Source organism: Molossus molossus, unplaced genomic scaffold (genome assembly GCF_014108415.1).
Source record: "Molossus molossus isolate mMolMol1 unplaced genomic scaffold, mMolMol1.p scaffold_m16_p_13, whole genome shotgun sequence".
Classification (NCBI taxonomy): domain Eukaryota; kingdom Metazoa; phylum Chordata; class Mammalia; order Chiroptera; family Molossidae; genus Molossus; species Molossus molossus.
In genome coordinates, this window is record NW_023425348.1 from 62604801 (window position 1) to 62624897 (window position 20097).

Here is a 20097-nt window from a genome sequence, read left to right on the forward strand (position 1 = left end):
TAAAAATACAAAATATTTCTTTATAAGTTATGCAATTAAACAGCTACCTTTTCTTAAGTTTAAAACACATTGCAAAAAGAGAGAGAAGGAAATCTAGTCAGTCCTTTATAGTCATTCACAATAACCTTGGTATAAAATATCCATACAATACATGTGTACAAAATAGTGTACAGTTCATAAAAGCTGTGCAAAGACAGCAAAGTTCGGTAAAGAAAAAAAAAAAAAGATCAAAGAGGCTTATGGGTCTCTCTCTCTCTGTTCACATCATGCCCAGTGCTCAGGAGCTTTGCAGTTCAGCAAAACTTCCCCAGAAATAATAAAGGGCACAGGTAGAGTGCATGGTGCATATACTATGGATGCAGAAATTGTTTTTTAAAAAAGCTTTAACACACACATACAGAAATAGAGACTGACTCTTCCTCCCATTTAGAGAACTCACTCACTCCTTTGCCCAGAGAGCATTTAGAATATGACAGAAAAGATTCAGTGTTTATGTTGCCCCTTAGACCAGAAGGCACAGATAGGCATTCTTCCTTTTCGGAAATTATTGAGCTTTTTCTGGGCAGTGTTATGGGAAGACTGGGTTACCAGAGTCTGGAGCTGGGTAGGAGGTCCTTGTGGGAGATAGGAAAGTGGAGGGATCTAGAAAGTGGGGGTGTTGGAGTTATTGCTCCTTGTGGCTCCAGCCCGGATTTCCTTCTCCATACAGGGTTTCCTGCCTTATAGGGTTGTTGCTGCTAAGAACCAGCAGGGCCTGGCTCCCAGTTAAACCCAGGGAAGCCCCACTGTGTTTAAAATAGCTTGTAATAAAGGACAGAAGCCCTTGTATAAAAGTTAAGGTTGGGGCCAAGACCTACATTTAACTTTTGTGGAGAGGGCTGTGGAAAGGTGGTGTGGGGAAAGGAGATGTTCCTGTGGCCAATGGAAGGCGCTGGGGCGCCCTTGACCAGGCGACAGGTCCAGCAGGAGTGGCGGCGACCCGGCAGGCAGCGGCCACTGAGTGAACACCAGGCTGAACCCCACCTCTTCCACTTCGAAGCACTTAGAAACGGTACCCCGGGCGCAAGAGGCTTCTAAGACACGGTGATCTCCTCCTCCTCGCCCTCCTCGTCCTCCTCAGAGTCCGAGAAGTCCGAAGGCTTGCCTGGGCTGCTGGAGTGCGCGGGTGAGGGGGGCAGTGGCCCTTCGAGTCGCGGGTCCCGCAGGTGCCGAGGGTCGGGGGATGCGTGATAGGCCAAGCGGTGCCGGGGGCTGCCCCGGCCCTCGTCGTCCTCCTCGTCGTCCCCCGGACCTTTCTGGCCCACGTCGCTGAGGTCCGGGTGCGGATTGAGTTTGGTGGGAAGGGTCTGCTCGCGGCAGCCCCCGCTCGACAGGAGCTCGCGTTCCTTGGAGTTCCGCCACTTCATGCGTCGGTTCTGGAACCAAATTTTCACCTAGTGTGTGAGGGCAGAGAGCGCAGGGGAGAAGCAGAGGTTAGTGCAGACCCTCCCTCAAAAAGGGCGAGCAGGGGGCAGGGGCGCAGCTGATGTCTGGGCGTGGGAAGGAGGCTCCATCCTTCCCCTCCTAGCCTGCTCCCCAGCCCCTGATGTGAATTCAGATGGGTCTCAGCACTAAACCTACCTTCACCCGACATTGGCTCCTAGGGTCTCTCACCCCATCCTCTGGGACCTGGCCCAGATGGTCAGGGGTTGGGGCGGTGAGTCCAGGGGAGATGGGGGGGGCTGTCCAGAGCAGCCTCAAGAAAGCGGGATCCTGCGCTCGCTTCCTCCCTGGGCCTTACTGTCCCCATTTGAACAATGGGACCTAAGGGATTTCAGAAAACCCTCCCAACTGTACGATACGTGGGGGAGGGGTTAAGGGGGGGGGCAGGGGCTGTGGGGGACTGCTCTCACTTGTGAGTCTTTCAAGCCCAACTTGGCCGCCAGCTTCTTGCGGTCGGGCTTGCTGATGTACTTCTGCTTCTGGAACATCTTCTCCAGCGCCTTGCGCTGCACGTCGGAGAACACGGCCCGACGCAGCATGCCCCGGCGGGGCTTGCCGCGGGCGGCCAGCGGCCAGGAGAAGGTTCCCGGGATGGGCACCACGCTGGAGGACGCTGCGGAGGGGTGGGGGTGGGCGGTTGCCAGTGAGTGGGCGGTGTCCCACCGCGGTGGTAGCGTCCGACTCCCCAGCGTCACCTCCCTCGGTTTTTCTCTCTGATCCCTTCATCTCTTTAAAGCTCTCCTTTTTTTCCCTCTGAGAATAGGCCGCGAACCTGCAAACCTTCGAGAGTGAAAGGCGCTTTCCGCCCAAATAACTTTCCCTTTCAACCGTGCAAACTCGGATTAGGTAAAACCACAGAAACACAGAAAACAGCTCCCACAATAGCCTGTTTTCGTTTCTCCATTCAACAGTCTCAGGGGAACAAACCTGTGTACATCAGCTAAATAGCAACAGAGAAAAAATTACAACAATGTAATATCCAGCTGAGGCCTCTGGGTTTCCCTCTCGAGTTTTTAGCACCTTGGTGGCTTTTGCATTGTTCAGGTGAAAATGAAGTGCTATACTGATTTGATAGCGAGGAGAAAATCCGCTTTGGATTTTTTAAAAATCCAATCAGTATTCATCTTTTTTTTATATTAACCTTTCCTCTCCTCCCCCACAAAACTTAAAGAATTCTGCCCGAATACAAGAAAAGTTGCAGCTAATTAGCACATTGACCGCTTCCCAGTGGGTATTGGCATGATAAAAAGGAGGAGAGTTTCGCTTTAAGGGAGGGGGAAAAAACCAAAAAGAAACAGAGACTCTAATGAAGCGTGAATGGTAATTGTGTAGTAATGAACTAACAGAAAAAGACTGAGGACAAGCAGCGAAAGCCATATATTACTGGGACAAAAGAGATTTACACTTTCAAACTAAACACAACTGCAGGCCAAGACCATTGGGAGAATACTGATGGCAGAGGCTTCTCTTCCCCGAATCATTTTCATTAAATGGACATGAAAAGCTATTTATAAAGCTCGGGTTGTTTTTGTTAGAGCATTGAGATGAGGGAGAAAGGGAGCAAATTCCATTATCAGCAGCAGCATGAATGGTGGTGGTGGTTGGTGAATTCTCTCTCCCCCTTTTAAAAATCAATTGCTTGTTTCTCTCGCTGATATTTGGGAGTGCTGCGGTGGTTTTACCCATCCCCCACCGACCATGCCCATCTCTTCTCTTTACAGGGGCTCTTTCTCCTTCAGCGTCTGGACGACCAGTGGCAGAGTTTTTGAGCCACCACGGGGACTCATGGCACCTGTGCAAGGTGTTTCTCTTTTAGACGAGGAACCAATCAGATGCGCTTCCCTCAGGCTTATTTTACCAGATCAGTGGTCCTTTAAAAAATATGGCGGTGGTGGGAGGGTATTCGAGAAGAGGTTGGGAAATTGGGTTGAAAAAAGAAGGTTGGGGTTGTGGGAGGATCTAGTCTCCCTCCCCCAGGGCGACCCCAGGCATCCCACACAAGAGGGCACCCCATGTGGTCTTGTGAAAAGTCCGAAGCCCTGAATGAGTCTTAAAAAGAAATTAGCCCCGGCTGGTAGGTGTCTCCGGGCGGCGTGGAGGGGCGAGGGCTGGCCTGTGTGTGGCTGCCCGGAGGAGCTGACCAATTGGTCATGGTGCTGAAACCTTTGTGGCGAATCGTGGCCAAGTGCACTGACTCTGTGGGAAAACGGCAGCGTGAAGGGATGCCAACAGCTCCTCGCCGGGAAGGGAACCGCCTCAAATTGGGACCATGACAATTCCTGCTAATTTGTAGAGCAGGGAATTGGTGCAAAGTGTCAAGCAGTCACTGCTTGTGCTAAATAGGGCATCAAATTGGCGCGACGGATTCGTGAATGTTGTACGCCTCGCAACCTCTGAACCAGAGCATAACCCCGAGGGGTGGACGGAGAAATATGGCTTCGGGGCAGGGAGCGGCGGTATGGGACTGGGGCGCCCCACTGCCTCGCGAAAGGGAAGGGTACAAGACCTACCTGGGAAATACGAAGATCTGATGAAAGGCTGGAAGGAACCTTCAAAGTAGGGAAAAGCAAAGGTCTTGGGAGGGACGCTCTGGAGCAAGGTGGGGGATGCTTCTGGAAGAGAGTGAGGGAGGAAGGAAAAGAGGGAGGGAGACAGGGAATTTGGTTGTGTACTTGATTATCGTTCTGCTCACTGAATACATGATATGATGAACCCTTCCGTGGGTTGCAAAGGTATCTTCCTCAATATATTGAGAGAGTAAAATTAATATTTTCCTAACATGTCTCATCTGGGAAATCCTTCCTTCACTCCCCAAGTAGTCCTCAGAGTCACCATCCACCCCGTCCCCAATCTTATCCTAGGCACTAATGAGATAGGTAGGAGTGGGGAGCGGAAGTAGATCCATAATACTAACTATGTTAGTAAATATACTGTCTTGGGCTTTTTAAAAACTGGCTCCAGGAGGCTGGAGGGCCGAAATGCAGACGCCCAGGAGCGTGCGCTCAGTTTAGCTGCGCTAGGGAACTGTGCTCCCTGAGACTGCACTGCTCAAGTTCACTTTGAGGGTGGGGCGAACCTGGAGGCTTTTCTTCCCGGGAATCCGCGGAACCTCAGTCTCACAGTGCGCGTCGGGAGGCCTCCGGGATAGTTCATAAAGTGTGCGCCGTTGTGTGCGGGGGTACCCGCCGCGCACCAGAAACTGAAGGGAGTGGGACTCCGCACCTGGACCGGCCCTCAGCATTTTGCGCTCACTTACCATTTCTGGGCGCAGAGGAGAGAATGGCGTTCACCCCAAACTTCAGGAACGTGGGCTCGCTGGCAGGGGAGACAGCAGTCTGCGGTGATCCGCCCCTCCGGCTGCCTGGACCCGGGGAGCCCAGGTCCGAGGCCCCGGTGTCTGTGAGATTCGCGGGGGTCCCCTGCCTAGGGGGCGACATGCTGGCGGTGGGTACGCTGCGGGGCAGGTAGGCGGGGGGTCGGCTGATACGGATCAGATCCTCGACCAAGAAGCTCGAGTGCCCAGAAAATGCCGACTGCAGGGACTGGGGCAGCGTTAAGGTGGGCGTGGGACGCAGGAGGCTGGGGTACCCGGCGGGGGGCGCCAGGAGGCCCGGGAACATCATGTTAGGAGCGCGGGGCGGGCTTAATAACCCTTCTTCCAGTGGCCTAAGGGTAAATGCCTCGCTTCCCGCCCTCCCGCCCCCGCGGTGCCCTCTCTCTTGGGTTTAGCAAAAGTCTTGAAGTAACGAACGCTCCCACTTGGGCGCCTGCGAGTCTTCCGTGTTCCTCCCGTCGAGGGGATGGTTTTATAGTGGCCCGCCCGTTAAAGCGCTTTGAAAAGTGACAGCTCTGACAATGAAGTTCAACAAAGTTCTCCACTCGAGCTTCATTCGCCAGAGGCTCTGGGCGCTCTGATTGGCGCAGGGGTGCAATTTATGATTGGATTAGTCTTCATAAGCATCGCCCGCACAATGGGCCGGCAACAAAGGCCGGCGCGCATCAGTTCTGCATATCGACCGCCTCTTTGCAATACAGCGTATCCCCAAAGCTCTTGCCGGGAGTTTTTGTTCCGAAGCAACACCGGGCTAATTAAATGCCTATTTAGAAGTTTCAGATGACATCTTGCCTCATAGAAAAGGAATTATTTAAAGAACGCACTAAATTTATTTGCAGCTTCCCTGCTGAGCCTAGAAAATAAATCAATAAATATTCATAGAAATTCATCTCCAGGCAATCAGTAAAATAATCCTCCCTCTTTGGGGGAGGGCAATGGAAAATTTCAAGTCAATGGACACGAAAATATACTCCCTCTTCCGTCTCTAGTCCTATAGGTTATTGCAGCTGAGGCATAAAGCAGATGTGAGAGGTAGGGTAAGTCAGTGTGTGTGTGGATGGGGCTGCCACTCGAACAACCCTGAGGGACGGAATTGATGCCTCGGGGCTACTGGACGCTCGTCCATAGTGGTGGAGGGGAGAGGTTTTGATTTGAGTTATTTGGGGTAAACTGGTTGTTTGAGTGAGTTGATGGATACCTGAACAGTAAAATTATGTAAACTCTCAGCAACTTGAAAAACGATTTTCTCCCACTTTTCTCTAGGAGTGTCACCAACTAGCGCTCCGTAGCTCTCCTGGGGTTGGAGCAGAGGGCGCACCTCCGCTGCGGCCGGTTTCCACGTGCGCAGGGCTTTCCGACGCCGGAAGCTGCCTCCACCCTGGGCGACCCGGCTGCGGCGAGTGCTGCGCGGGCTGGTTTCCAATTTCAAGGAGCCTTAGGCAGTTTCAGAGGAAACTCACTTACAGCTTGAACTTTTAAAGCCGTAGTACAGAAGGTGGGGATTTGCCCGGAGAGAGCCCTACCTAGCCTTGACGGGTCTCTTGGTTAAGATGTTGCAGCTTCTTCACTGCAGAGTACAAACGCCTGAAAATAGAGCAAAGGAGAATGTGGGTCCACATCAGGAAAGCCTGGCCTTGATTCGGGGCCTCAGGCGAGAAAGTGTCTGCAGACAGTCCTTCTCTTCCCTCTGTGTTGAGGCTAGGGTGGCGCTGAACCTCCATTCCCCTGTTTCTCTGCTCCGCGAGATAACAGATGTGTTAAATGTCCCATTCATTTCTTTAGTGTGGCTGAACCTCCCCAAAGAGAAGTGTGCAGCCTCGCCTGGCCTCCCTGATCCTATTAACCATGAACTAACTGTCACCTTCAGCTGGTTTTCCTTTTTGCTTTCTAACACAAAGCTTTCTCAAAAATCTTATTAACCAGCTTTATTTCTCTGGATGGTTTTGTTCGGGGCGGTTTTTGTAGATGATCTCCATGTCGCTGCTTTAACCATTCAATAAAAGTGCATCTGCGATTTATATCACATTAAACCAGAAACGAAGCCTGCTAAAGCTCTCCCTTGATTCAAATTAAAAAGTTATTTAGGGGCGGGCGCTGGAACCGAATTAATGCTGGGAGATGACGCAAGATGGGGTTTCTGCGCCCAGGACTGGAAGCGTACTGGGCGGCAGGCGGTGGAAAACCCCCAAGGAAAGGAACAACTTTTAAATAAGTGACTATTTAAATATGGAAATTATATCGTTGGAGTTCAGTGGAGATCCTGGAAAACGGAAGAGGGAGGTCTGTGAAGAACTTCAAAAGTTACCTTTTTTGAAGTTTTCCAATAAAGGGAGAAAAATCTAAACCATTTGAACACCTGTGCTTTAACTTGACCACAAAACAAAGTTTTCCATCGCAATCACTACCACCCTCCCCAGCTGCTTTCCAGAAGGGCCTGATAGGCTCGGGTGTTCTGTCTTCTCTCCTTCTCCCCCCTCCCGACCCCTCATCTTTTTCTGTTCCCTCTCTCCTTCCACCCTTCCCTTCTCCCTCCCTCCCTCTCTCCCCGCCTTGAGAAGTTGCCAGTTTCCTGAAGGAGGAGGGCAGCGACTACAGGTGTTGGGTTTCTTTCTCATCTAGGGAGTGCTTGCCCAGTCTCCGGAAGATAAGACTAGAGTCTGTGTTTGCAGGGTATTGTTTTGGGGAGCAGTAAGAACTCAAAGTCAGTCTAGGGCCTTCCTAGCAGCCCCCTTCCCTGGGCCTTCTCTCCTGCTGGGGCATTTTCCTGGGAGTAGCTTATTATCGTTATTATTCTGCCCACCGACACTCCCCCTCACACGCAAGGCCATTCTACCTCATTACAGACTAACTGCGGCAATCTTCTCGTCTTTTAAAAGGGGGCGCTGACATTTTTTGGAATATAGGTCAACCCCTTGCTGCGATCCACGTGGCCCCCACTTCCAGCGGTCCGTGAGCATTCTAAAGGCGCCAAAGAGGAAAAGTGGGGGAGGGAGGGAGGGAGGGCTGGCCGCCCGTGAAAAGGCAAAATAAATCCTAAAGAAGCAAGAAATCGGACGAAACGATCTTACTTTACGTGATCTCCTTGAGCGCGTCTTTTGAAACTCCGGAGAGCCTAAGGGACTGCGTGACGCGGCGGCTGCGGCTAAGACCTGTGACTAATGACGTTTGACCTGAGCCCATGGGGTTTTGTGCGCCCTGCCATTCATTGTAATGTCGTTATCTTCAAGTTTATTTCGGAGAGGTCACTCGCGCCCTCTATCCCAGAGCTAGGCTTTCTGTCTGTGTCTCCAAGGGAAAAGTAGGCAGGAGGGGAAAAGAGAATCGGAGGCCCTGTTCAGATCCTAGCCAGTGCAGCGAGCGCTGCTGGGCGCGGGAGGCCGCAGCAGAGCGAGCCGGGGCTCCTGGGGGCTCCCTGGACCCACAGGAAGGGCTCCCAAAACCGTCTGGGGGATCTTTCCCCCGGGGCAGGGGAGAGAGGGAGGGTCCCAGCGAGAGAGTCCCAGCCCGACGCGCTGTGCATTCGCGGCTAGCAAGATCCTCTCCAATGTGGGCAGAGCCCGGGACGTCCCTGGTACGCGCAGGCCACCGAGGGAGGTGAAGTGCACTGCAAAATAGAGAGCGGCTTGAGAGTCCCGGTCCTCCGAAAAGATAAGGTGACTCCGTTAGGGAAAGTTGGGACGCTAAGGTGGTACTTTGCTTTGTGGGCTGGGGCTGCCGACTGAGCAGATTGTGCAAGTTTGGCGAGACACCCGGCAGCGGCGTCGGGGGAAAAAAGCGCCGGCCGCCTGTCTTCTGTGGTCTTGGGGAAAAAGAGAGAGCTGACCCGCCAGGCAAAGGAGGAGGGCGGCGAGGCTTGGGCTGAAAGCGCCGTCCTACCACCCCAGCCCTCCAGGCAAGCCGCTCTATTAAGACACCTCTAACGAGTTCACCTTTAGAATAGGCCACAAGGAGCTACCGGCCGCCCCAGTCCTTTCTAGCGTCTCCCTCCACCCCTCATTCCTTTCACACTCCCCCCCCCCCTTTTCCTCGAAAATCCTTCTATTGTGCCAATCAAGCAGATGGTTTGCAGGAAATATAGCTTGGCCTCGCTGACCGAAACTAATTTTAACTAGCTTTCCAAGCCTGAAACGTTTGTTTTGCTCTTACAAAATAGCCCCCAAAACAGCTGGCAAGGGTGAATTAAACCCATTAAAGACACATTTATAAGAAATTATATTCACATAGATTGCCCGAACCCCCTTGTGCAGCCTAAGAGGGGAGATGAGCGCATTTAAATGAAAATGTCGTCTACCGCTCCCCTCCTTAACGTAGCCTGAAAGTCTCAAAACATTTTACTAAATAGATTAACTTGCCTATTGTCTTGCATCACATTTATCAGCTTCATTAAGTGAATAGCTGAACAAATATATTACGCATGCATGAAAAGCTCCTTTTCGAGGAGCCTCATTGTATCCTCAGCCCTGACAGGTGGTTAACTGTGTGTTGTGTTTTTTTGTGGGTTTTTTGTGTTTTCTTTCTTTCTTTCCACTTTTTTCTTTCTTTCTTTCTTTCTTTTTTAACGCAAAAAAAAAAAAAAAAAAAAAAAAAAAAGGATCTCTGTGGAGCAGCGCGGGGAGCAGCGCCGCCTGGGCCCTGGTTTAACGAGCTGCTCGGACCCTTCCGCCCCGCGATTTTAACGCAGCGAGGTGTCCCAAAGGCGAACTAAGCCCATTCAAAATAACCTAAATTAAAATTTGGTGAGCTAAGCCTTGAGGGTTTCTTCTCTCCAGCACCCCCCCCACACCCCCACCCCCAATCCCCTTGTCTGGGAAATTTCCTTCTTTTCAAATGCTGATGTTTCCCTTTCTCCTTACATATTAGTCGCCTTGGCTTTTCCTTATTTTGCCGAAGACTGCGCGGTTGGATATTTTTAAACTCAGATTTGGATCCATTTCATTTTGCGGCGCGTCCTTGGGGGAAGTCCGGGTCTCCCAGGCCCCTGTCCTGTGTGTAAACGGAGGGTCGCCCTAGAGAGCGCTCCGACGGCCCTTTCCGTTCTGACCCTCCAAGGCTAACAAAATCTCAGCTCTCTGTCGCCCCCCGCTAGCGCCAGCAGCTCCCGCTGGCTCCCAGCCTCTGCCCGGGGCTGGACCACCGAACAGGCAGCATTTCGGGGGCCGAGGGAGGCGCCCCGAGTGCAGGGAAGGAGGTGGAGTGAGCTGGTGGCTTCGGGGCTGATCGGCTGGCCTCCGGAAGGCTGCGCGGGTCCGGCTTTAGGTCCTCCGGGCTGGAGATCCACTGGTTTGGAGAGCAGAGCCCGGAGGCCCCTGGTCCCTCACGTCCCTCCCCGATTCCCTCCCAGTGCACTGCCACTCGGCTCGTGGCTCCACTACAGTCCTGGTCTCGCCAGGAGGTGTGGCCTGATGGCAGGTATACGACGTGAGTGATCACCCCTGGCTTGCTCCCCGAGTCCTGGGCGTCGCCTTTCATCTGCTTTAATTACCTGTCAGGGCCCCATAATGAACCCCCTTCCTCAGTGCCCCTCCAAGTCCCCCGCCCCAGATTTGATTGCCTTCCCTTTGCCCCAAGCTGGAACTCTTGATTTCCCGTCCCAGGGTCTTGCTTGATGAAGAGGCTTGGACAAAGGTGAAGCTGGCTGATGGGTGCTGGGTGGGAAAGGGTATGGGATCTTTCTCTGGGCCTGAAGGGGCTGGTTTTGTGGACAGCAAGGAGGAAGAAGAAAGAAAATAAGAAATCTACCCTGCCTTCTTTCTGATCCCCAAGGATTCAGGAATGGGGAGCAGATGCTTCTGGGTGAGGTTGGTTTTGTGTTCAGGTGGAGGTGGCCCTGATGTGCAGGGAGTTGGCGGTCTAGTGGGTTGGGTGGTATTCCTGGAGAAAAGAAGGAGCGCACCCTGCACCCGGTACTGCCAAACACATACTTCAAAAGGGTGAACTTTACAGAATGGGCCTGTTTAGTTGAGTGGTGCTGTGAGGTTTCTACCAATCTGTCAAGCTGTCTCCTGGCACTTGTCTTAATATTAAACCTTAATCTTGTCACATAGTTAAGAGCCAGAAGGGGAAAAGATGCTTACCTATGGACTGAGTCTCTTGCCTATGGACTGAGTCTCTCTCTCTCTCACTCTCTCTCTCTCTCTCTCTCTCTTTCTCTCTTTCTCTCTCCCCCTCCCTCCCTCCCTCCTTAGGAGAACCAGACAATGTGCTTTAAAACAGGAAGGAAGAATAGCCGTTAGTCATTTGTAGATCTAGGGTGAGTTCTTTGGAGAAGGTGGGGGACAGTATCCTTGTCTCTAAAACATCCCAAATTCTTTAGTTCAATTTGTCTCTGTCATGGATGAGGTAAGGCTGCTAGTTCTTTCACTAAACTAGTGAAAATTAGTTTTCTTCTAACAGGTAGGGAGTCCTGATTGGTCTGTGGAGGGACCTATCAGATAGGTTGATTCGAACCATGAGTCAGTACTTGAGAACAAAGTGTTCTGAAGTGTGTGGGCTTCTAAATTGCTGGAGGTTTGCTGGCCTGAGGCTGAGGTGGGCCTAGAGGTTATTGTAGGAAAAAGAGAAGGAAAAGTCCCCAGAGATTTTCACCTGCTCTGCAGTTCTGCTTAGACAGTGTAGGGAAAGGGGATAGAGACCTGAGAGAATGTGGCATTTCTCTTACATGGGGAAGGGATGGGGCAAATAGCCTTAGGATGTTACATATACTGCACAAAGGCCTTAAGACCAATCACCAGTTCCCATCTGCGGAAAGAAAATCAAAACATCCTCGTCTGCTCACCCTCACCCACTATTAACCTTTCCCTCTAACTACAGAGAGAAGAGAGAGTCATTAGACAGAAATAACCTCCACTTCCTTCCTCACAACTCACTCTCCATTCTGTTCACATTCCCACTGAGTCCTCTCCTGCCTCCTTGGGGACAATATTAGTTATTTATTCTGTGTGCCCCTCCGAGTCTACTTCTTCCTCCTTCTCCCCTTGCTTTTGCCTTGAGAGGCTGACCTCTAGGGAATGCATTGACCTCAGAATACCTTGCTGGTTTCTTCTCCTTGGTTTCATTCAGTGGGAGTCACTGGCATTGACTCAAGGGGAGGAGAAGAGAAATGTTGAGGTATTTATTCTTCCCACTGTCTTCTTGCTTTGTTATTTCTGTGAGGAACTACAGTCATAGCTCCCAAGTTCACTGCACTCTGGCAATATTGTCTTGTTAACCTTCTGCCCTTTTCAGGCCTAGGAATATATGGGGACATAATGGCCTTCTACCGTTGCTAGTGTTTGGGTGCTTTACATCCCTCGTTTATTATTTCCTTAGCTCTGCCCACATTTCTGTAAGTGGTCTCTCCTTTGGAAATATTTGCTGCTGAACTCCTGATTGATACAGACCTTGTTTTCCATTAGTCTGTTTATAGTTTTGACACCCCCTTCACCACAGGTTCTTTAAGATGGTGCTTATTTTGAAAAAGACCCTCTCTCGGCTTTATGTCAATCTCTAACTACATCTTCTTCCTTTATTTTAATTTTTTTTTCTTTATTGATTTTTCAGAGAGAGGAAGTGAGAGGGAGAGAGAGATAGAAATATCGATGAGAGAGAACATTGATTGGCCACCTCCGGCATGCCCCCCACCAGGGATCAGGCCCACAACCTGGGCATGTGTCCTGACCAGGAATCAAACCAGTGACCTCTTGGTGCATGGGTCAACACTCAACTACTTAGCCACACTGGCCAAACTGACCACATCTTTTTACAGATTTCCTCTAACTTTTTTTTTTTTTGGTGATGCTTGAGACAGACTATAGATGGAAGCCTGTGGCCCACCCTGCTTCACTTCCCACCTTGCCTCCATCCTACATCATAAAGAGCTATGTATCCAAGACTATGGACACCTGGTCTATATGTTCAAGATCCATTCACACCCACCCCACTCCAAACAGCCATTCCCTGTCTATGCGTCAGGTTCAGAGATGGGCACACTAGTGACATGGTCTTCCCTTGGAAAGAGAGACCTAGGAAGAGGCTTGCACAGTCTTTGGAAACAGGCTTGGTTCCATTTGGGTAAAGAATTCCAAGGTCTTAAAGAGAGCATATAGACTTTGGGTGAGCATGTCCCCCTAGACCCTTGGACATGGGAGGAACTAGAGAGGAGCCACCCTCTCTAAAGTTCATGGCCCAGGCAAGTTTCCTATTTGTCCAGGTCTAACCATGGTACTTCTTCCACAACCAAACATTTTGAAAGCAACATCTACCTTTGCTTTCTTCAGTTCTTACCATGACCTGTCTAAACCCTCTACCATCACGTTCCACTGAAATGCCTTTTTGTTAATATCACTGATGCTGTCCCTGTTGACATAGTCGATGAACTTCTCTTATCTTACTTGGCCTGCCTGCAGCATTTGTCACTGTGAACTTCTTCCTCCTTCCTGGCTTTATGACTTTCTTTTTCCTTCTCAGACTGCTCTGTCTTGCTCCCTCGTGAACTCTATTTATCCCTTTGACACAGCAGTGTTATTCTGGGTTCTGACTTTGGCTCTTCTCCCAGACAGTTATCTGAATTCTACCTGTTACTGATTCTATCCCTAAGTATGCCCTGCTCTCTCAAACCCCAATGCCTTTGTGCATGCTGGTCTTTAAGTACTCTCTTTACCTGGCTAACTTCCTTTAGTTGAAAAAGATTTGGCTTAAGCCTCACCTCCTCTGTGACCCTTCTCTGACATGTGCTCTGAGGTCTATGTCCCTTGGATATTTTCTCGTAGTACCTAACACTCACCTTTATCATTGCATGTATTACCCTATATTTGGAGTTGCCAGATAAAATATTGGATGCACAGTTACATTTGAATTGCAAACAAACAAATACTGTTTTTAGTGTAACTGTGTCCCAAATATTGCATGGGATATACTTATACTAAAAAATTATTCATTGTTTATTGGAAATTTAAATTTAATTGGATATTCTGTATTTTTATTTGCTAACTCTGGCAACTATCCTATGGAAGTAATTTACATGTTTGTTTCCTGTAGACTATGAACTCCTTGAATGGAGCCACCATGCCCTTTGACTGTGTCCTGATGCCTGGCACCTGGCATGCATTCCGAGAATGTGTGGAGTGATAAATCCTTAAATTCTGGGAGCACTCTCCTGCCTCATCTAAAAGGACCTTTCCTGCTCGAAAGTTCAGTGTATTTGTTCACTGATCTCTCTTCTCGCCTCTTCTAAAGTTTTATCATTATTAGTTCTTCATTTCATGCTGTTTGGTCTCTAGAATGTAACCAGATGGGAAAGCTCCCAGATTTTTATCAAAAGACTGTCTAATCATCATTTGTAATCCCTGGGCCAGTCCTCTTTGCTGAGTTGAATAATTAGGTGGTGATTTTTGTTGTTATTGTTGGCCATTAGTGGATATTACTAGCGAATATGCTAGTAGACTAAATATGTTTAACAGAGAGTCAAGTTCCGTAGCATGGGAGCCAAGCTCAGCTTACCACATATGTATCAACACCTGGTCTCATAGCACTAAATAAAATGAATGTTTAATTCTTACAGTGTAATTAATGCACTGGCATATCCCTACCCAACCCTCACTTAGGTTCTTAGACAGGGATGACGTATATAAATGTACACTAAGAGGAATTGTATGACCCAGCAAGTTAAAAGTCATTGCTCTGAAAATTGGTGCTTGCCAAAGAAAGGGGCTCTAGTAACCTTTAGGCCATAGGTACTAAATCAGCTGCCCTGAGGCAGAAGGCCACCGTGGGATATGGGGCATCAGATTGGCGGAGGGGAAGGTAAGGAAAGCAGGAGGCTCAGAGAAAAGGCAGAGATGTCCATCTTATTATAAAAAAAAAAAAAAAAGTCAAATTGCAAAACTAAAGCCTCAGTGTCTAATTCAGTAGCCACTGGCCACATGGGACTATTCAAGTTCAAATTAGTTAAAAATAAATTTTAAATTATTTGAATAAAAATAAAAATTAAGTTTAAAAATTTAAATAAAACTTAGAATCTAGTTTCTCAGTCACATTAGCCATATTCAAGTGCTCAAATGCCTCCTGACTAGCGGCCACCCTACTGGACAGCACAGACACAGAACACGTCCGTCATCACAGTTCTTCTGCCAAGAAGCTGAGGCCGTTGGCCTGGGGGAGCCTAGAGGGCTGTGACCACCATATTCAAGTATTGGAAGGGCTGCCAAGAGGAAGAAAATCAGTAGCAAGTTTTATGTTACTAAAGGAATCAAAAAGAGGCCAAGTGCATACTTTGCAGCAGCTAGAGAGGTTTAAAAACATAAATCAGATCTTATCACCCCACCCTCTCCTTCACTCAACAAATCCTTATTGAGGTTCTACCATGTACCAACAGGCAATGTGCCAATTCTGGGAGCACTGGGATCAACAAGATGGACAGTTTGTGCCATCCTGGATTTCCCCACTGCATTTAAATAAAGAAGGAACAGACCCCTGCCAGCCCTCGACCCTTCTACAAAATTCCTGCCTCCCCAGTCTCTTCTCTCCTCCTCTGAGATGCCAGGCTCTTTCTTACTGTGGTATATACTTTTCTCACATATATATGTGTGTGTTTATATGTGTGTGTGTGTGTGTGTGTGTGTATCATTGCTGCTTACTAGCTGTGTGACCTTGGGCTGAACTACTTAATTTTTCTGTTCCTTAGTTTTCTCAACTTCCTAGTCTTAAATTGTTATAATAATATGCTAAAAAAACCTGTGAAAAATATATATTGCTTAGAACAGTGACTGGATTAATTGATTAATTTATTTATTTTTAAAGAATAGTTGCTTTCAGAGAGAGAGAAAGGGAGAAGAGAGAAACATTGATGTGAGAGCATAACATTGATCAAGCCCCAAACTCAGGCATGTGCTCTGACCTGGAATTGAACCAACAACCTTTCAGTGCATGAGATGGTGTCCAACCAAATGAGCCACACTGGCCAGGGCCAGTGACTGGATGAATTTAGATACAGAGGAAATTTAATGCGTTTTCCCTTCAAAAAACTAAATATCTTAGTCCTATACAGGCATGCCTCATTTTATTGTGCTTTGCTTTATTGTATTTCATAGGTGTTGCATTTTCTACAAATCGAATGCAAGACATGCCACCAGCAGAGATTTATTGCGATACTCGCTTTATTATGGTGATCTGGAACCAAACCTGCAATACCTCTGAGGTAATCCTGTACTCAATTTCCTCTTAGATGCCAGCAAAGGACATGTAAACCAATAATAACAACAATGATAGTGATAGTTAGCTTTATTGAGAACTTACTATATGCCTGGTACTGTGTTAAATATTTTCCATGCATTATTTTAAAAAGCCTAATTGGTTAGATACTATTATTATCTCCACTTATCTTCAGAAGACAGAGGAATTCAAAGGCATTTAACAATGTAACTATGTTGGCTTTGCATTGAGTCAGTCTTGCTCGGCTGAAGTCCAGTTTTCAGAATTCTCTTCCCAACACGATTCCAGTGAGGGTGGGTACAGAAGGGTCTTGAGAGTTTTGGAGGATGGGAGGAAAGCAGGGGTCATTTTGTGGTTAATGAGCTGGCTCACTCACTGGTGTGAGGCAGCAGCTGGGCAGCAGATGCTCCACTGTCCCCAGCTCTGACTCCTGGGCCAGGTTTGTGGGCTTACCTCCCCGAAGCGGGAGGACATCTACAACAACAAGGTCAGAGGCCGCGGGACTGCCACGGATTTCAGTCTGTTCTAGTGGGCTTCCAGACTGTTTGTGGGTTCCAGCCTGCTCTTGATACATATAGCAGGTTATCAAAAAATGTTTCATTATAATACTGATGAGATGCCCTAGGAATTTAACTTTTGTTTATATCAATTAGCCTATGGTTAAATAGGTTTCATTTTATGTCATTTTGCTTGAAGTTGCAGAACTTATCAATGATGTTAAGTGAGGACTTACAGCATATGATATATATGTAATGTATATATATGATATATATACACAGGGTGGGGCAGAAGTAGGTTTACAATTGTGAGTATGTGAAACAGGGTTTATTCTTGTACTGTTATTAATTAATGATTGCATTATTTTCCATATGAACAACCTATGGTCACAACCACTATTCTATACTGACTCAGAACCATTCTCTGAAGAAGGTCTTGGGATTTCATAAGTTGCCAAGACTAGTCTGTGTTTTAAATCCCATGTCTTGAAGCACTACAGGAAACAGGAGGTCATTATCGTCAAAGGCCAAACTGATACCCAGAGCACACCTAGCAAGTGATCAAGTTTTCCTTGGTTTATAAAAATCATATGTTCTACTTCCACTACTACTACTAATGATGGCATGAGCTCGTGTTTAGCATTTATACAATTTCAGGTGCTGTTCGAAATAATTATGTACCTACTCATTGAATCTTCACAATAATCTTAAAAGGTAGAAGCAGCATTTCTAACATTCACTTTATTTGTAGACATAGGTATTAGATTTTTAAAAAGTTAACTTCGTGAGGGCAAGGGACCCAGAGTTAGGGGAGACCTTTGTTCCCGGCTCGGACAAAAGGGAGGTACATATATTTAAATTTGATACAAACTGCAGGTCTATGCTGGCTCAGTTTTAGAGAGCATATATCTAAAGTGCTTAGCATACATCTGTCAGTCAGAATGCTTTTGACTGATCCAAAATTAAATTACAAAGAAAAGTTATTACTTTATAGAACAAGAATTCCAGAAGCAAGATAGGTCCAAAGTTCATTAATTCATTTTCTCATTGATATCATTAAAAACCAGGCTCTTTCCATCACTCTGCCCAGCCAGCCTTCAAATGTTGACTTGTGTCCTCTTGACCGGTTCTCTCAAGGTCTCTGGTGGCTGCCCTAGCTCCAGGCATCATGCACAGCTGACGACATCCAGCAGAGGGACAGTCAGTTTATTGTTTTCTGTCTCCTTTTTTCAGCATAAAGAAGTCTTTTCCAGAATCCTACGTGGAGGATGTCTACCTGTCTCATTGATCAGAATAGTGCCAGTTACTCATGTCTAAGTCAGTCACTGGCAAGGAAAATGGAGTCACCATTTTTTAATGAAATGGATCAAAAGTCACCTTCCTGTAGCTAAGAAGGACCTAGCTTCCGGGAAATGTATGGTGTTAGATTTCTGGACAAAGAAGATACCTATTAGCAAAGGAAAAGTAGTGTGGCTTCAGGTAAGCACCAAACAATGTCGGTTACTACATGTGCATGACCCAAAGCTAGACCCATAAATGAGCCCTAGTCACTGCCCTTTACCACTGTGTCTCATCCTGACTTTTTGCACCTTTTAATGACTCAACAGATCCTGCTAAGGCTCGCCACTGCCCATTCTTCTCTTCTTTATGGACGTAGAGACGACATTTCCTAGCTTGCCTCACAATCAGATGGAGCCATGGGCTCTGTTCTGGGCAGTGGAATGTGGGCAGAAGTGATGTATGTCACTGCCAGGCTTGGTATATAAAATTTTTCATGTGCAACCCTTTTTTGTCCCATCCATTGGGACACAGAGGCCACATGTTGGGGTGACAGAGGTACAACATGCAATGAATCTGGATCTCCGAGTCATGGCTTAGAGGAGAGTCAACCATATTGTATTGGACTGTGACATAGGCAAGAAATGAGTTTGTATTATAAGATTTGGGGGTCATCAGGGAATGAATCCTACCTTGACCAATCCCACCCAAATCATCCTCCTTGTTCCTTGTGTTTTGGGCATGTGGGAAGCAGATCTGGTGTGCAGGTCTCAGGTTGCCAAGGTGGTTGTCCAAACAGGCACTGATTTGGGGATCTTCTCCATAAAATCCTTTTCATGGTCACCTTACTTAAGCACTTCCAGTGACAGGGGACTCACTAGTTCTAGCAAGAGATAACCTCTACTTGGTAAGAGATAACATATGGACTAAAGATGGCAAGCAGACCAGTTCATATTGCCAAGCCTTAATGATTGGTAGTTGCATCTAAAGTACTATGTAGAGAAGGGTTCTCAGAGCAGCTTTGGATGGTGTGGGAAAATTTTCTGCTATTAATCAATAATGCCTTCCAGGGCTCTGGAGGCAGGAGAGGTAGACCCATGCCCCCATATAGCATCAGTGGTTTGGGAACTAGGAGCAGTGGAAAGACAGCCTATAGGAAGGAGGTTTGCCATTAAGCTACAGTACTCGGGACTGCATCTTGGGGTACTTCTTATAGGGGTGATAATATAGTGGCAACAATAATGATGGCTTCCTTTCAGTGAGCACTGTGCTAGTGCATATATAGAGACACATTTTACAGACAAAGAAATTGAGGCCCGTAAAGTGGCTTGCAGAGTGGTCTGGCCTGAAGTCCATGTTCCAGCCTATTGGATTGAGAAGGAGACTGACTATAGCAAGGTTTCTTAATTTCAAGGTTTTTTTTTGGGGGGGGTGGTGGCTATATGTTACATTTTAGGATGTTTAGCAACATTGCTGGCCTCTATCCATTAAATGACAGTAGCATACTTACCCCTCCCCCTGTCATGACAACTAAAAATGTCTCCAGATACTGTCAAATGCCCCCATGGGGGTCCAAATTCCTTCAGGTTGAGGACCACTGAATTAGAGCAGCGATTTTCAACCAGTGTACTGCAAGAATTTATAAAACATGCATTATCTGACTATTTAGTCAGGGGCACTGACCTCTTTCCCCATAGATTGCTAAATTTAAAAATGACAACAGCCAACACGACAATAGCCAGTCCACGTGAATGAATCAAAATTATACCTATTCTTTTTGTCAGATCAGCAAAAAATATAATGTATTTTTTCGTGTGCTGCAGAATTTTAGTGATTAGTTTATGTGTGCCATGAGATGAAAAAGGTTGAAAATCGTTGAGTTGGAGTAAAAAAAGGGCCCATGTTTGAAGTAATTCTGGTTCTGGGCGGGCAGGTGAAGGGACTAAAAAAACAAGACAAAAGGTCTATATGGTAACGTAGGGGGCAAGAGGTCAATCAGGGTGGCCTGGGAGCCTTTGTCACCCGGAAAAAAGCAGCAACAATGAGAGTGACGAGAGACTGTGTCTCCAGGCTCATGAATTTCGTTTCCTATATGTTTCCTGTGAAGGGGCAGGACCAGTAGAGCTGAGCTTGCGGGAGAAGATGCCTGTGGGTAAAGGAAGGATGTGGAGAGGGGATTTGAACCTTGTGGATCATCCTGAACGCCACTGAGAGCCTGTCACTGCAGACACCTAGCAGTCGGTGGCTACTGAATGAATATTTGTTGAATGAACGGTGAACAACCAGGCCAAGCGAAAGGAATAAAGCAGTTGCACTTAT

The 20097-nt window shown here is 47.7% G+C and overlaps 1 protein-coding gene and 1 long non-coding RNA gene across 2 annotated transcripts in view; one reads left to right on the plus strand and one right to left on the minus strand.

Moving 5' to 3' along the window:
* Nucleotides 1-1073: 1073 nt before the first annotated feature.
* Nucleotides 1074-5105, minus strand: DBX1 (developing brain homeobox 1). The gene is made up of 4 exons (XM_036257680.1): nt 4739-5105; nt 3993-4094; nt 1893-2095; nt 1074-1433 (listed from the first exon to the last, which is right to left on the minus strand). The coding sequence occupies exons 1-4, from the start codon at nt 5103-5105 to the stop codon at nt 1074-1076; spliced, it is 1032 nt and encodes a 343-aa protein (XP_036113573.1).
* A 10775-nt stretch (nt 5106-15880) lies between these two features.
* The window catches only part of LOC118627531, a 105990-nt gene continuing 101773 nt past the window's right edge, over nt 15881-20097 (plus strand). Inside the window, exons 1-2 of the long non-coding RNA XR_004959197.1 lie at nt 15881-15989; nt 17734-17979. This is a non-coding gene — a long non-coding RNA (uncharacterized LOC118627531). The remainder of the gene's footprint in view (nt 15990-17733; nt 17980-20097) is intronic.

Bases quoted from the DNA above. Each gene is read 5' to 3' on its own strand.
- DBX1 (XM_036257680.1), bottom strand. From the start codon at position 5,105: ATGATGTTCCCGGGCCTCCTGGCGCCCCCCGCCGGGTACCCCAGCCTC. The intron at 4,095-4,738 runs GTAAGTGAGCGC...ACTCTCTTCCAG, and splicing joins CTCCTCTGCGCCCAGAAATG to AAGCATCCCCCACCTTGCTC. The intron at 1,434-1,892 runs GTGAGAGCAGTC...CTCACACACTAG, and splicing joins TGGGCTTGAAAGACTCACAA to GTGAAAATTTGGTTCCAGAA.